Source organism: Pongo pygmaeus, chromosome 12, assembly GCF_028885625.2.
Source record: "Pongo pygmaeus isolate AG05252 chromosome 12, NHGRI_mPonPyg2-v2.0_pri, whole genome shotgun sequence".
NCBI lineage: Eukaryota > Metazoa > Chordata > Mammalia > Primates > Hominidae > Pongo > Pongo pygmaeus.
In genome coordinates, this window is record NC_072385.2 from 87,720,079 (window position 1) to 87,738,350 (window position 18,272).

Genomic DNA, 18,272 nt, shown 5'->3' on the forward strand with positions numbered 1-18,272 from the left:
TGAATTAAAAACAGAATTTCAGCTGATCTCTGAAGGAGGGAAGACATGTATTGATACTACTATTGATTTGGAACACTGAGCATTTAAAACTTTCCAAAGTGCTTTCTCATCTACCATCTCACTTGATTCCTGTCCCCATTCAACAAATGAGAAAAATTGAATTCCAAAGAGATTAAATCACTACTTGAAAGTCTCATATAGCCAATTAATAGCAGAACCAGCGCTCCTATCTACTTGGCCTCAGGTCATTTGCACTTACAAGGAAGGAAAGAAAACCTAATGAGATCAGGCTGAAAGGTTCCCCTCTCAATCTTAGATCAAACAGATGGAACAATGCTAAGGAGTAGAACAAAACCAGCAGTTCCACCCATGTGTGCCACAGACCTTGCCAAAGCTGCCTTTGCCTAACACCTTGATGAAGTTGAACTCATCCAGGCCCAGGCGCTTGGCCTGGCCTTGCCGGACTTCGCCGTTCTCACCAGGGCTCATCAGCTGGCCATCAGGAGACGATGCTGCCCGGTGCTCCTCCCCTCGGTTGTCAAATGACAAGGCTTTCCGAATGTTGTTCTCAAGTTCTTTTATTTCTAGGGCCAAGGGGAACAAGAAATTGCATTAGTGCATACCTCTTAAGCACGTTCCATTAGGACTCAACACTCAGACTTTCCCCTGTAAGCTCTCAGTCCTCTTTCTGGTTCTTCACAACAACAGATCCAGTGTGACATCCCTTTGTATGTTCCTTCATCTGTTCACCACACTCTCATTGGCATCTAATGTGCAGCAGAGCCCAGGTGTGCAAAGTGGAAGAGGACACAGTCCCTTCCCTGCCCTTGTAAACTCCAGATTACACTGGACCTGGCCGTCTCTCTGAAAGCCCCCTTTGGCTAGTAGCCTATTCCATTGTTCTAGGTGAAGCACAGAAATCTGGGCCCTCTTTGGAATTCTGCAGAGTCACAGGTATCCTTCAAGTTTCCTTTGAAGATGAGAACAACGAATCAAGAACTGTCATCACAGTAATCATTGGTGATATAATTATTTCAACAACTGAGCCATCGGAACGGTGGCTGATCATTGAAGGTGGAAACCTTCATACCTTCTAAAAGCCTTTACTCAGCCTTGTTGCCGGGTTTCTTCTAAATACCCATCTTACACAAGGTTATCTAACAAAATGAGCAATGGGCTTATTGTTAACAAAAGAATTCCTTTCCCAAGTGACATGTTGCAAACTTATCTCCAGTGGGGCGGGAATTTCTCAGTACAATTTCTCAACTACGAGACAGTCTTGTGCCCCCCTCTAGAGCTTATGACCTGTATTACCTCAGGGAGATAATGCTGGATGATCCTCTGACCTTTTCTATTTGAAGAAGCTTTACTGTTAACAGCTCATTCATCAAGACACGCACTCTTCTGTGTGGAAATGGGCATCTTGAGCATAATCCGATTTTAAATGATGCTTGTGAATAACTTGGATTACGGAAGGGGAACATAGCCTATTAACCCTTGGGAATCAGAATTAGGCATGAGTGACAGAAAGAGATCTTCAGCTTCTTTTCAGAAGGACTGACTCCCATAAGGGCTCACTCAAGGAATCCGGAGATCTTTCCTAGATCTGGAGTTTGGCTCCTCTGAGATGTGTTGGGGAGGGTGAAGAGGGGGAAAGCTGCTGAGTCTGCAGACACTCCCCTTGCCAATTCAGCAGTTATCCACCTATCACTTAGCTTGACTAAGTAACTTTTAATCTCACCATAGAGCAAAAAAGCCTCAGTTATTAAATGAATTTTGGAAGGCAAAACATAGTTGTTTGGGGACACCAAAGCTTGAAGGAAAGGTTTTTCTATGTGTTTTTACAAGGGAAGAAAAAGAAACTATGTCTTATTTCTGTTCTGTAATAAGGTCGCTCAGAGGGACATCTGTGCTAACATCACTACTGGGAAATCCTGGCCTCTGTGTCGAGTGGGATGAGCAGAGGCCCTGGGGCCACTGTATCATGCCACTGTATCCATCCAATGGCAGAGCTCAGAGCCAGAGAGCATGCAGGGCAGGAGCCAGGCCTACAAACCCTGGTCTCTGAACTCTTACCTGGGGTCTCTTTCCTATATGACCCTGTCTCCCTGAAGCTCCCAAAGGGGATCTCAGCCTCAGAAAGGAACACGTGAAAACCCCCAAACTGGTCTAGGAAAATAGCTACAAGTTCTGCAGCCCCAGAGTACATCAGGCTACTTATGAATGCTTCAAATCTCATTTGGAATGAGGTAGAGCATAAAGACACAGAAAGTTAATTGGAGTAGCATGAAGAGGGACTGGGACCAATTATTTTGTGGCCTCAGGGCTGGTGCATGACCCCCGAAGCTCTTTTATTTACTCCTGGGTAAGAAGGTCTGGATCATGGTGGTGACCTCCAAGGAAGGTTTGATGGCAGGGTTTCTAAGAGTGGGTCCCTCAGCCAGCATGGGTACAGTCTTGCCCTTACCACTGGCTTGTCTCCAAACCTTGGGACAGAACTTTTCAACACTCTGACCTTCCATTTCCCACTCACTAACCTGGGGGACAGTAATGAAGCACCAACATAGAGTGGGTATGGGCATAAAATTAGGATAATGAATACAAAAAGGGATATAGAAAAACCAAGGCACCATTGTCAGGCTGTGATGGTTATTCCTCTTCTGCAGATGCATATGTCCCTTACCAGGCATGTCTGGTAATGGTCACGAGAGCAAGAGGTTTTGCAAGTGTAAGTCCCTCCTCAGCCTCAGCATTCTCAGACGGCTGCAGAATTATTACCATGCAAACTATGTCTGCAGAACTTATTGTCTGAAGCATATTCAGACAGAAGGAGATATCTGGAGCTATAGAGGGGAAACAGGCCTAGGACTGGCCTCCTTCCCACTTCTTTTCTCAGTCTCTCCTCTAGCTTAATCTTTCTATCCCCACCCACCCAAAGGCCAGGATAGAAGACATCCTCCCTCACCCAGCCCCAAACTCAAGCTGATCTCAGGTTTTGGGTATGATGATGGGGAAGGGAGTGTCAAACTCAACTCAAGGGAGTGGTGCTGACAGGTCTAGGGCCAGGCAAGAGCTTTAAGAGAGGGAGCTGTACCCTTCTCTCTCCAGTACACTTGGAACCAGGGACAGAGGCAAGGGAAAACAGAGAACCATAACATCATACACTCGCTCTCCTCTTACCCTGGCCTGGAAGGAAATTAAGGCAGATATGGCCATGGAGTGCCCAGCCCTCAAGAAGGTCTTGGAGAATGAAAGAACTATTAAATCAACAGGCAAAGCGTGTGTGAAAACCCGCCAGGGCTGCTAGCTATTTCAGCTAACAAGCTCACTCTTGGTTAAAGAGGCCTCAGAGCTCCTTGGTCCATCCAATGGCAGAACTCAGAGGTCAGGAAGCAAATCTGAGGGTCTCACCCTGGTCACAAGGGGAGGTGGGTGCTGACTTGGATCGATCTTCCTCAGATGGTGAGCTTCCAGAAGCAGGCTGCGGGGACTCGGCACCAGCAATGAGCTAGAGAGGAGAGAAAGCAGGGACAGAGGCATCAGAAGGGAGGGTTGAGAGTTTTCTGATGTCAAAAGCATCAAGATGCCATATAAGAGCTGTGAGAGTTCCCAGAGCAGCGGGAATTCAGTAGATCTCTGTCCTCTTGCAGCAATCGCCAAAGTAGCCAAAATGAAGTTCAATCCCTCTGTGACTTCTGACCAGAGCAAGAACCACAAAAGGAATTTCAATGCACCTTCCCCACATTCACAGAAGGATGATATCTTCCCCTCATTCCAAAGAGCTGAGACAGAGGTACAATGTTTGATCCAACCCCATCCAAAAGGATGAAGTAGTTCGGGTTGTGCAAGGACACCATAAAGGTCAGGAAACTGGAGAAGTAGTCCAGGTTTACAGGAAGAAATACATCATCTACACTGAACGGGTATAGCAGGAAAAGGCTAATGTTCAACTACCCACGTGCGTATCTACCCCAGCAAGGTGGTTATCACCAGGCTAAAGCTGGACAAAGACTGCAAAGAGATCCTTGAAGGGAAAGCCACATCTCACCAAGTAGGAAAGGAGAAGGGCAAATACAAGGAAAAAAACAATTGAGAGGATTCAGGAATAAATCTTATATATAACTTTCATTAAAAACTGCTAAAATAAAAAAAAAAAAGAGAGCGTCCCTATCACCCAGTGGTACTTGCTGAATTGATATTCTGAAAGCACAGACTCAAGGTTTCATTTGCCAATTTAAGGGAAGAAAACAAGAGACTTCAGTTTATTCACTTTTAATTCTATGCAAATACAACTGACCTTTCTAAGCAAAGCTCACCCCATGTCTTCCATAAAGCCCCCCTCCACCTATCCAAGCAATACAAGTTATCTCATGTAAAGCAATGTGACACTTGTCTCTAACACCTGTTTGGCACTTATTTATATCTTATTCAGCTTTCTATAGTTAGTATCTTTATGTGTATATTGTGAGGGGTTCTCTACCTAAGTAGACTATAGGATATTTAAAGGTAAGACTCTGTCCGGCACTTTTATTGCCCCTAGTGACTTACACAAAGTAAGAAACATAATAGATGCTCAATAAATATTTTCAGATATATTGATATTTGTTGGTAAATTTTAATAGAACACCTCCAGTGAGGTTTGTTCCTTGACATACATGCTGGCATATCCACTTTGAGTCTCCATTAACATCAGTGGTTTAGACTCAAAGATCACAAACACTTCTGTTCCCTTTTAGTACTTACTCTTGGTCTACCTGCTGTGCACACACATCCTTTCTGGATGATGGACTAGTTGCAAGGGGCAACATGAGGGCTACCAAAACACCAGAAAGTCTGATATTCCTGCAAAGAAGTCTTTGAGCTTCAGACCAAGGGCACTTCTCTCCCATCCTCTCATAGTTGACTTGAGTTACAACTTGGCTTTTTCCAATTTTGGCATCAGAAGCATCCCAGCAATAAAAATATCAGGACTACAGTCCCTCAGCCTTCTACCCTGCCCCTTCTTGAATTTCTCCATGTTGGCTTCTTACCTGTTGGTTCTTCCAAATCCAAGACAAGGCAGACAATGTCTCACAGCTGGCATGATAGCCCATGTAAATATAGCGCAAAGAGAGCAGGTACTGAGTTTTCTTTCAAATGTTTCATGACAAAGATTCTGTCTTAATTTACTTCTAGACAAGAATAAAAACCACGTCTCCTGAAAAGGGCTCTCTCTAGAGCTTTTAAATGTGTTTGCATAATGTTGTCATGACAGAGTGTTTGCTCAGCTTGCCTCTTCAGCAGGGCCCTAGCATTCTTGGGTACTGATACTCTGCTTGCAATTCCAGTGCATTGGGTCAACAACTGAAGTCTTGTTTCCACCAATGGGATTTACAAAGCTGAGAAGAGCCACCAAAAGCACAAAGCCTCAGTTATCTCAACCAGGGAAAAGAGAATTTTTTCTGCAACCCTTGCAAAACAGCTTTGCTTATTGAGAAAACAGGGTAGAAGGAGAAGTTTAAGAAAACAAGAACCCTTCAACTTTTCCTATACAAGAGAAGCAACATGGAAGAGCCACGGGTAGCTTCTAACATGACAAGATGACCCAGAAATGTAGGAAATGACTTTAGAAGACATTTCAGGGCAAAATTTAGGGAGACTATTTAGGCGTCAAGATTGCAGAGGTACCTAGAGTCAGATTTGCTTTCCTAGTAGAGGGCTTGAGGATGTTTGCCACTGGGCAATGAGGGCCACTCCCCACTGCACCCTTCACCCGGATTTCCTGCCCCATTAACATGGTTCTAATTTTCTCATCACTTATTTTGAAAGACCTCTTAAATTTTCTAGGCTAGGAGCCAGGGCTAAAGAAGAGCCTACAAATGAAATGCTACGGATGCCTTTCCCTCTGTTTATATCTGTGGGCCCTGACTTACCAAAATAACATTTTGGCAAATGGATCTCTTCTTACTGATATTTAGAATGTCACAGAGATAGAGACAGTTTTGGTCCCGAAAGAATGGCCCAGATGTCTCATGTCGCGAGACATTAACAATATTCCCCGGGCAGCTCAGTGCTGGTATGATCACAAATCATCTTGGCTTCCTCCCTAGAAAAGAATGTGGTTCCAGTTCTTCATCCATTTATCTTCATTATAATGATACCAAGGGTGAAGTTCAGACACTGACATTGCTTTCATGCCAGTTCTGGAAGCAGATAAGTCCATTTCCTTGTATAGAGTTGTTAAGCTTTTTCTAGAAGGAATTTCAAATTCCTCATCTCAAAGTTTATGTTTCTCTGGCAAATGTAACCCTTGAGGCTTGCTTTGTTTTCACTCCACTTTTGGAGCTCAAGAAGACATTAATGTTACCTGCCTGGCTTCTATCTTTGTTTTTTTCTTTAAGCACTGCACTTTTGAGTAAAATACCTCAATCCCAGGAATCTTATTACCTCACTCCAGAGCATCCTCTGGAAGCCAGCACAGAAATGCTAGCCTGAAAAGGGCTCCAGAAACACCACCAAACAGCCAGTTACCTTTTTCCTCCTCTGGCCGCTGTTGGTGATTTTGTCTGGGGTAACGCCCAGGTCGGCCAGGACTTTGGCGATTCCTCTGGCATCCACTCCACAGTTGGGAGCCACGTTGGTCTCACATCGACGGTGAACATTCATTTTGCAGACTGTAAGGAGACATGGAGAAAAGACAGATAAGTATTCATGGCCTAAGATGTTGCTTCTTTTCTTTGAGATTGTATTATATGTTCATGAAGTATTACATGTTCGTTTAAGATATAATTTGGAAAATATAGAAATATATATATATATGTCTTCCATCATACAAAACCAAAATCATTCATTAAACCACCTTGCAGAGATAACCACTGTTTCTAGTACTTCATTCCAGCCATCCTTTCTATGTATATTAAATATAGATAAGTAAGTAAATATCACATTTATATTTCCCTCCAGGGAGTGGACACTGACTCTAGAAGAACTTAATTCCTTTCTCCGAAAAAAGCTAATTTGAATTATGGACCCAAATAAGTCACGTGTATACCATCTACTCCATTACTTTATTAAAATGTTGGAACATTACTGAGAGAAGAATGACCAGTGGTTGGGCTTCTAAGGCCCCTTTCAGATCTCCAGTCTGAATTCAATGAATTCCTTTGTTTTTCCCTCTTCACTTAGCTGTCCTTGGTGTAAGACATCACAGGTGAAAACAACCTGCTCATTTTCAGTCTGGCACCTAAGGGGCTTAGAAGTCAGCAGCACTCCATTCTAACAAGCAAAATGCTGAACAAACTACAAAATCAACAGCTCTTCCGAGATCCACCAAGTGAAGTGAAGTCCTAGGACAAACTGAAACTGCTGCTCCCAGAATTAGCCAGCCAGCCAGGCGGATACAGAGAATCACAACTTACTGAAGCAGAAACCTCTGTAGGAACAATGCTGGGGTAGAAAAACTGTTAACTGTAACCAACAAATGGGGGACTCAGAGCAGACAAGTCTGAGAGTTAAAAACTCTAAGGGGGACCCAGTCACTGAGTTGATAGACTTTTGTACGTTCAGTTGAGAGTTGTGCTCTTCAGGAGCTCAACTAGATTCTCATAGTAAATATGGAGAAAATCTCATGATTTCAGTGTGGGGGTTGGGGGTGGGGAACATGGGGAGAGAACCATTTTTTAAAATAGGCCAGAGCACTCTGCTCTTCTCAACGAGGGCTTCTCTTAGGAGAAACTATTTTATCAGAGGTTGAGGGTTTTTTTATTTTTATTTTTTATTTTTATCAGAGATTGAGGTCTTATCAGACCCCGACTGATCTGGGGACAAGGAAATCCCCAACTCCAGCCCACTCTAGCCATCCTGTCCTATCTAAGGCCAGGGGAGGACTGAACAGCACTTGTGAGGTTCACAGCTCAAAGGCACAAATTCATGAAAAGACCTAATCACAGGTCTATATAATTCTTTCCCTCCCTCCACATCTTACTCACATTACTAACAGCCTGTTTATTGACAGTTCCTGTTACCCAGTACATAATGTCTGGCAAGAAAAAATTGTAAGGCATCCTAAAAGGCAAAAACAAAACAAAACAAAAAAACCCCAAAAAATCAGTTTGAAGTGACAAGGCAAACATCAGAACTAGACTCAGATATAGCAGGGATGCTGGAATTATCTGACTGGGAATTTAAAACAACTATGATTAATATGCTAAGGGTTCTAATGTATAATGTACACAGCATGTAAGAACAAATGGGCAATATAAGCAGGGAGATGGAAATGCTAAGAAAGAATCAGAAGAACTGCTAGAGATCAAAAACACTAACAGAAATGAAGAAAGCTTCTGATGGGCTTATTAGTAGTCTAGACATGGCTGAAGAAACAATCTCCGAGCTTCAGGATATATCCATAGCAGCTTCAAAAATGAAAAAATAAAGAGAACAAAGACTGGAAAAAATATCCAAGGATTGGGTGATAACTACAAAAAGTGTAACATATGCAAAAAGAGACTACCACTATGAGAAGAAAGAGAAAGGAACAGAAAAAAATATTAATATTTGATACAATGAGGACAGAGAATTTCCCAAAATTAATGTCAGACACCAAACCAAACCACAGCTCCAGGAAGCCTGAAGAACAACACACAGGATAAATGCCAAAAACAAACAAACAAACAAACAAACAAAAAACCATACCAAGGCATATAATTTCTAAACTACAGAAAATCAACTATTTTAAAAATGCTGAAAGAAGTCAAAGGAAAAAAAAAAGTTTTACCTATAAAGGAGGAAAAATAAGAATTACATCCAACCTCTCCTCAGAAACCATGCTAGCAAGAAGAAGTTAAATATTCAAAATGTTGAGATAAAAACCCCACCACCCTAGAATTCTCTACCCTGCAATATTATCCTCCAAAAGTGAAGGAGAAATTAAAACTTCCTCAGACAAACAAAAATGGAAGGAATTTATGGGCAGTGATCTGCCTTGTAAGAAATGTTAAAAGTAGTTCTTCAGAGAGAAGACAAATGACACAGCTCAGAAACTTGGATCTACATGAAAAAGAGAGCAGGTAAAGAAAGGTGAAGAAATAAGTGGAGGTAAAATAAAAACTTTTATTTTTATTCTTAATTAATTTAACAGCTAATGGTTTGCCCAAAATCATAATATTAATAATGTGCTGATTATGTGTAATTATAGTGTTTACATACATGCTAGGTATGCTCATGTGTAAGTGAAATAAATGATAGTAATGAGACAAAGATGGCAGGGAGGAATTAGGATAATTTTGTTATTATAAAGTACTTGTACTGTCGTGAAGCAGCACAATATTATTTGAAAGTAGATTTGGATTCGTTGTAAATGCATACTGCAAACTCTACAGCAAGCACTAAAATAAGTAAAAAAAAGTATAAATGATATGCTAAGAAAGGAGAGAAACAGAATAGGATCATATTAAATGCTCAATTAAAACCACAAAAGGCAGAAAATGAGTGGAAGACAAACATAGAAACAAAGAATAAGGGCAACAAATAGAAAACAGTACCAAGTATAGTAGATATGAACCCAACTATGTCAATAATCAATAATCATTGACTTCAAATGTCAATGGTCTAAATATACCAATTAAAAGACAGATTGTTAGAGTGGATCAAAAAAAACAAGACCCAACTAACTATATGTTGTTCAGAAGAAACCCACCTTAAAGACACATACAGATTAAAAGTAAAGACATAGAGTAAGATATACCATGCTAACACTAAACCCAAAAAAGCAGAAGAGCTAAGTTAATTTCAGACCCAGCAGACTTCAGAGCAAGGAAAGTTATTAGGGATAAAAAGGTCAATTCTCAAAAAAGACGTAATTTTTAACGTGTATGTACCTAAAAACAGAGCATCAAAATAAGTGAGGCAAAAATTGATGGTACTACAAGGAGAAACAGATGATGCTGCTATTACAGTTGGAGACTTCAGCACTCCTTTATTAAAAAATAAACAGATTTAGCAGGCAGAAAATCAGTAACAACATAGTTGAATCAACAGCAACATTAATCAACTGAATATAACTGACATCTGTCAACAACTTCATTCGGTGACAGAAGAATACACATTCTTCTCAAGATACGAAGCAATCACCAAGAAAAGCCACATTCTGGGCCATAAAATACACCTTGACAAATTTATAAGAATGGAAATCATACAGTGTTGGTTTTAGACTACAATGGAATTAACCTGGAAATCAATAACAGAAAGATAGCTCAAAAATTCCAAAATACTTAGAGATTAAACACATTGCTAAATAGCATATGAGTGAGAAAAGAAATCTCAAGATAAATTTTAAAATGTTTTGAATTAATTAAAATACAACTTACCGGCCGGGTATGGAGGCTCATGCCTGTAATCCCAGCATTTTGGGAGGCCAAAACAGGTGGATCACTTGAGGTCAGGAGTTTGAGACCAGCCTGGCCAACATGGCAAAACCCCATCTCTACTAAAAATACAAAAATTAGCCAGGTGTGGTGGCGCATGCCTGCAATCCCAGCTATTTGGGAGGCTGAGGCAGGAGAATCGCTTGAATTTGGGAGGCAGAGGTTGTAGTGAGCCGAGATCATACCACTGCACTCCAGCCTGGGTGACAGAGTGAGACTCTGTCTCAAAAAAATGAATAAATAAAATAAAAATAAAAAATGAAATAAAATAAAATACAACATCAAAATTAGTGGGATACAGCAAAAGCAGTGCTTCAAGGGAAGTTTACAGCATTGAATGCATATATTAGGAAAAACATTCTAAAAATCAATAATCTAAGCCTCTATCTTAGGAAACTAGAAAAAGGAGACCAAAGTAGCTTACTTAAATCCAAATTAAGCAGGAGAAAAGAAATAATAAGAATTAGAGCAAAAATCAATTGAATTAAAAACAGAAAATCAATACAGAAAAATCAACAACAAAAAGCTGGTTCTTTGAAAAGAGCAATAGACTCAATAAGCCTCTAGTAATGCTAGTGAGAGAGAGAGAGAGAGAGAGAGAGAAGACACAAATTATTAATATCAGAAATGAAAGAGAGGACATCATTATGGATCCCATGGCCATTAAAAGAATAAAGGAGTATTATAAAGAATATTATGCCTATACATTTGATAACCCACACAAAATGAGACTAATTCCTTAAAATACACAATCTGCCAAAACTTACATAAGAAGACATACACAATACAAATAGGCTTATCTTGTAAAGCAATAGAATCAATCATTAATAACCTTCCAAAACAGAAAGTACTAAGCCCAAATGGTGAATTCTGCCAAACACTTAAGGAAGAAATTATATCAATTCTCTATAATCTCTTCTAGAAGAAAGAAACAGATGGAATACATCCAACTCATTTCATGAGGCCACCATTACCATAATATCAAAGCAAAGATATTATAAAAAACTACAGACCAATCAATAACTTTTATGAATATGAATGCAAAAATCTTCAACAACAATCAACAAATTGAATCCAACAATTTATAAAGAGAATTATACATCATGACCAAGTAGGATTTATCCCAGGCAAGCAAGGCTGGTACAACATTTGAAAAATCAACTAATGTAATCAATTATATCAATAGACTAAAGAGAGAAAAAAATCAAATAATTCTAACAATAGATGTAGACAAAGCATTTGACAAAATCCAAACCTATTTATGATAAAATATCTCAGCAACTAAGGAATAGAAGGGAATTTCCTCAACTTAATAAAGAACATCAACAAAAACCCTACAGCCAATTTCATACTAAGATCAGAAACACAAAAAGGATGTTCCCTCTCACCACTCCTTTTCAACACTATGCTGGAAGTTCTAACTAATGCAGTAAGACAAGAAAAAGAAATAAAAAGTATACTGATTGGAAAGGAAGAAATAAAACTATAAAACTATCTTTGTTTGTAGATGATATGATTGTCTATGTAGAAAATCCAAAAGAATCAACAAAAAACTCCTGGAACCAATAATGATTATAGCCAAATCAAAGAATACAAAGTTAATATACAAAAGTCAATTGTTTTCCTATACACCAGCAATGAACAAATGGAATTTAAAAATAAAAACAATACCATCTGTGTTATCATTCCCCCAAATGAAATATTTACATATAAATCTAACAAAATATGTACAAGATCTATATGAGTAGAACTACAAAACCCTTGTGAAAGAAATCAAGAACTAAATACATACAGAGATACAGCATATTCATGGACAGAAAGACTCAGTATTTGTCAAGATGTCTTTCCAAACTCGATCTATATATTCAATGCAACCTTAATCAAAATCCCAGCAAGTTATTTATGGATATCGACAAACTTATTCTAAAGTTTATATGGAGAGGCAAAAGACCCAGGAAAAAGACCCAAGCAAAAGGCTAACACAATATTGAAGAAAAAGAACAAAGTCAGAAGACTGACACTACCCAATTTCAAGACTTACTATAAAGCTGAAGTAATCAAGACAATGTGGAATTGGCAAAACATCAATGGAACAGACAAATAGATCAATGGAACAGACTAGAGAGCCCAGAGCAGACCCGCACAAATACAGCCAACTGATCTTTGACAAAAGAGCAAAGGCAATAAAATGGAGCAAAGACAGTTTTCAACAAATGGTGCTAGAAAAACTAGACATGCAAAACAGTGAATCTAGACACAAACCTTACAATCTTCACAAAAATGAATCCAAAATGGACTGTAGACCTAAATGTAAAAGGCAAAACTATGAAACTCCTTGAAGATAATATAGAAGAAAATATAGGTAACCTTGGCTACATAGATAACTTTCTTGATGCAACACCACGATGCATGGACATGATCCATGAAAAAAAGAGCTGATAAGCTGAACTTCATTAAAATAAAAACTTTTGCTCTGTCCCCCATCTCCCCAAACCAAAACAAACCAAAAAAACAAACAAACCAAACCAAACACTGCCAATAGAATAAAAAGACAAGTAACAGACTGGGAGAAAATATTTACAAAAGACATATATGATAATATATGCCTATATTATCCAATATAGGCAACAAACTCTTAAACTTAACAATAACAAAATGAATAACCCAATGGGCAAAAGACTTGAGCATACACCTCACCAAAGAAGATATTCAGATGGTAAATAAGCATAGGAGAAGATGCTCCACTTCATATGTCATTAGGAAATTACAAATTAAAACAATGAGATACCACTACACACCTATTAAAATGGCCAAAATACAAAACACTGATAACACCCAATGCTATTCAGGATATGAAGCAACAGAAACTTTTTATTCATTGCTGGTAGGAATGCATAGTGGTCCACCCACTTTGAGAGACAGTTTGGCAGTTTCTTACAAAACTAAATATACCATTACCATAAGATCCAGCAATTACACTGCTGATATTTACCCAAATGAGGCAGAGTTATGTTCATATAAAAACCTGCACATGGATGTTTATAGCAGTTGTATTCATAACTGCCAAACTTTGAAAGCAAGCAAAATATCCTTTAGTAGGTGAACGGATAAACTATGGTATATCCAGACACTGAAATATTATCCAGCCTTAAAAAGAAGTGAATTATCAACTGTGAAAAGACATAGCAGAACATTAAATGCATATTGCTAAGTGAAAGATGCCAATCTGAAAAGGCTATCCCCTGTATCATTCCAACTATAGGACATTCTGGAAAAGGTAAAACTATGAAAATGGTAAAAAAGATTAGTGGTTACCAGGGGTTAGGAGAGAGGGAGGGATGAAGAAGCAGAACATAGAGGATTTTTAGTGTAGTAAAACTATTCTGTAAGATACTATAATGGTAGATTCACGTCATTATACATTTGTCCAAAATCATGGAATGTACACCACCAAGAGTGAGCCCTAATGTAAACTATGGACTTTGATGATGATGTGTCAATGAAGGTTCATTGACCGTTAACAAATGTACCACTCTGTTGCAGAATGCTGATGGTGAGGGAGGCTGTGCATGTGTGGAGGCAGAAGGTTTGTGGAAAATCTTTACACCTTTGACCTATTTTGCTGTGAACCTAAAACTACTCTAAAAAGTAAAGTCTACTAAAAATGTTTAAAAACCAAAACTGTTCCTGGAGTGAAGCCAGGCAGGATGAGCAGCCAGATCTCCGTAATGCTCTACATAATCTGGTCACCGGTCTGGAGAGAGCCCCCCAACCCAGCCTGGAGTGTTCAACTGAGCTACTGAACCCCAGATGCCCATTGGGCTAAAGGTGGGGGTGGGGTGAGGTGGTGACAGGGTGGCTTTCTCAGAATAAAAACAAACAAGAAAACTCCACCGCAGCCAGGCCATGGCACCGACTTGACTAATGGAGTTATCACTAATAACTCTGATCCGCGGGCTGATCAGAGACCAGGCAACAGCACTGTGCCCAGAATTTTGTGCCCACTACCCTGCCTCATTGCATCAGCTGCCCTTTGATGCTCATTAACCACACATGCTCCACCCACCAAACCCATGAAAGCTGTCTTCTGCCTCTCTGTGAAGTGAAGGAAAGGAGAATAAAAGAGCCAAATTGAGAATTTCTTGACAAGGGCAACGAACTTGTCTACATAACTTGACCACTAGCGCCCTCTGGTGTTGAAATGCCAGACCTGTCTGTCCTGACAAAACAACTTGGGCTGGCAGGTCGGCAAAGGAGATATCTTTTTTTGGTTTTGGTTTTGAGGACTTTACCTTTTATTTTTAAAAAATCTGCTATTTCCCCTGAGTTATGTAGTCATCTTAATATGTAAAAAAAATCTCAATCACACATCAGTTAGCATGCATGATGTGAGATAGTGACTTTGAAAGTGCTTTGAAAAGTCTGGAAATGCGAGGGCAAAGTGGTGAGGAAGGGGAGCTCCAGTTACTCCAGGCAGCCACAACGGGAGCATGATGGGCTCCTGGAGGCTGCAGGTGTCACTGGGAGGCCATAGACCAGCAAAGGACAGTGGGCGTCCCTGCTGGAACCAAAAGAAACCTGAGATGCATTTGCATTAATGTGGCCAAATGAACCACCCACCCCCACCCCTCACAACACTACTGGGGAGCACCAAGGCCAAAGGCCGTGAGCCCCATCTGCCAATCCACTCCCAGCCCTAGGCTGCCCTTTAAGGCTTCTCTTTCCAGAATGCCTCTCAGCGCTCATTTTCACTGGTTTCCTCTGGATAAAGTTGTACCAGGAAGAAATAGATCTGCTTTGCCAGGGGCTCTTACAAAAAGAGAAGCGCTCTTCTACTACTACCCAGCTATTCACCACACATTTGTTGAGGACCTACTATGTGCTGGGTGGTGCAGCAGCAGCAGCGTTGTCTGGAGACACACTGGGGTTCAGGTACTCTGACTTTCACCTTCTATTACACATCCTACCGTCCTCTGGAGAGACTTGGTTTCCATGTTTCCACCCTTTTCATAGCTGAGATTGAAGCAAAAGGCAGGCCAGGCTCCTGGGAATTCCTCCAAAGCAAGCAGACAACCTTCTGGGAACGGCGACAGAGCCACTCCTAAGGAGGGGCCCAGGCCCATGTATGCTGTGCTGCAGGAATTTCTTTATGTTGGGGTAATTTGGCCCTTGAGGGTGAGCCAGGGCAATGGTTTGATTTCATAACAGGTTCCAGTCATGCCAAGCTGAGAGACAGAGAGCAAATATTTGCAAATGGAAAATCATGTGCTTGTGCAATGGAAGTTGGCAGGGGTGTGAGAGCGAATGATCGCAAAGTCTCAGGCAGAAGAGGAGAAAGGAGGTAAGAGGGGTGCCCCCCTGGGGTCATGCTGGGCCAAATGTCATCACCAGAAAGAGATTTTGGAGTCCTGATCACACCAGAACCGTGACTCAGAGCTTTCTGGGGACCACGATCAGCCGCTTGTCTGCTACCCAGCATTCCTCAGATCAAAGCTCAGACTGAATCTTCAGCCAATCTGCCACATGTACAGGGGACATTCTCATGGTCCCCAGGCATTGTGGATGCTACTGTAAAGGATTCTGAGTCAACCAAAGCACTCCTGTGGCATTCTTTCTCCCTACACCCCTTTCCAGGCCCTCTCTTGCCTGTAAATTGCTCACACTTATTTCTGACTCATTGCCTGAATTATTGCCTATGATTTCACTTATTATGTTCAATGACCAAGCACAGTACAAGTTTCTAGAGAATTAAAGTAATGTTTTATCTCCAGGTTCGCCACGACACCTTGCACAAATCAGGACACCATGCTTTTCAGTTATTCTAACTCTACGGAAAGTAGTAGTACTGCAGTGGCATAAATGACACCTCTCAGACCAGACCCAACAGATAACAGGGAACTAGAATCCCAAGCTCACTATGCAAGCCGCACAAATTAAATGCCAATGAAAAAGAAGGTAAAGCAGTCCATTAACATGGCTTCACTTTAAAGCAAACAACAAGTAAAAGTGCCCTTATGTAATTCCCTCCTTGTATAATTCAACCACAAAAAGACAAGGGTTTAAAGTGATTGTTTGATTTCTATGCGCCTTTCTTTCATAATTATTCACACATATGCATGAAAAGGTATGTATGAGGATGTCTGTGACAGCATAAATTAAAATGGCGACAACACGCAAACCAGTAAACATCCATCAAGAGGGCAACATTTTAAACAATCTATGGAACATCCACAATGTGGACTGTTTCTAGTAAGTAAAGTAGATGTCTGTACACTGCCTTGGAAATACTCCAAGACATACTGTAGAAAAGCAAATTATATAACTATGCACGGAGGATTGAATTAACAAATATTTATTGGGTGTCAGTGTGCAGGCACTGTTCTAGATGCTGGGTAAACAGAGAATAAAACAGACAAAAAAAAATCTCTGTCCTCATGGACCTTGTATTTGGATTGGGAGAGATAGAAATTAACATTATAAGGTCTGGCGTGGTTGCTCATGCCTGTAATCCCAGCACTTTGGGAGGCTGAGGTAGGTGGATCACTTGAGGTTGGGAGCTAAAGACCACCCTGGCCAACATGATGAAACCTCATTTCTACTAAAAATGTAAAAATTAGCTGTGCATGGTGGCAGGTGCCTGTAATCCCAGCTACTTGAGAGGCTGAGGCAGGAAGATCGCTTGAACCCAGGAGGCAGAGGTTGCAGTGAGCTGAGATTGCACCACTGCACTCCAGCCTGGGTGACAAAGTGAGACTCTGTCAAAAAAAAAAAAAAAAACAGAAAAGAAAAGAAAAGAAGAAAGAAAGAAAGAAAGAAATTAACATTACACAAGTAATTTAGACTGGGTGTGGTGGCTCACACCTATAATCCCAGCACTTTGGGAGGCTGAGGAGGACGGATCACTTGAGGTCAGGAGTTTGAGACCAGCCTGGCCAACATGGTGAAACCCTGTCTGTACTAAAAATACAAAAACTAGCCTAGAGTGGTGGCATGCACCTATAGTCCCAGCTACTCCTGCTGAGGCAGGAGAATTGGTTGAGCCTGGGCAACAGAGCGAGACTCCATCTCCAAAAAAAAAAAAAAAAAAAAGAAAGAAAGTAATTTAGAATATTAGAAGATGATAAGTGCTATGTTAGAAAAAAAATCAGAGGAAGTAAGAGATGAGAGATGAGGAGAGCTTGAGAGCTACCCAGTGGTCAGGGTAGACCCCATAGACAAGACTATTGCATTTGTGAGGAGGTGAAGGGGATGTGGATGGGGAGGTGCAGGTGTGCCAGGCAGCCCCTAAGCTGCCTCCTGATTGCCCCTGCCTCCTGGTGTTCATGGTTTTACGTAACTCCCTCCCTTGGAGAGGACTAGATGTAGTGATTCTCTTCTAATGAACAGAAAACATCAAAAGTGATAAGATGTCCCACTGGCTTGTGTCTGGGGCATCTTCTCTCACTTTCTTGTTTGCGTTGAAGGAAGCCAGTCACCATGTGGAGAGGCCCATATGGCAGAGAACTGATGTCTCCGGTCAATGGCCATGTGGGCGAGCTTGGAAGTGGATCCTCTTCCAGTTGGGTTTTCAGATGAGACAACAGCCCCAGCTCTCAGCTTGACTGAAACCTCGTGAGAGTTAGATGCACCCAGCTAAGCTCCATCCAGATTTCTGACCAGTGGAAACTCTGAGAAAGTAAGTGTTGGTTGTTTTACACCACTATGTCCTGGGGTCATTTGTTGTGTAGCAATAGACTCTAACGCAGTATGTGTGAGTATCTGTGCAGCAAAGGCACACAAAAGGAGGACATTTTTAGAAGTAAGAGGACCCATAGCACATTTTTAGAAGTCTGAGGATGAAAGTGGAAAGAGAATATAAAGAAAGCCTTTAAT

At 40.8% G+C, this 18,272-nt stretch overlaps 1 protein-coding gene across 2 annotated transcripts in view; it reads right to left on the minus strand.

Annotated features, from left to right (window-relative positions):
* The window catches only part of PRKCE (protein kinase C epsilon), a 531,726-nt gene that overhangs the window by 177,040 nt on the left and 336,414 nt on the right, over positions 1–18,272 (minus strand). For both annotated transcript variants that reach the window (XM_054473224.2, XM_054473226.2), the window contains 3 exons: positions 6,511–6,653; positions 3,412–3,508; positions 385–584 (listed from right to left, as the gene is read on the minus strand). In XM_054473224.2, the coding sequence (XP_054329199.1) occupies positions 385–584; positions 3,412–3,508; positions 6,511–6,653 (440 nt within the window). The remainder of the gene's footprint in view (positions 1–384; positions 585–3,411; positions 3,509–6,510; positions 6,654–18,272) is intronic.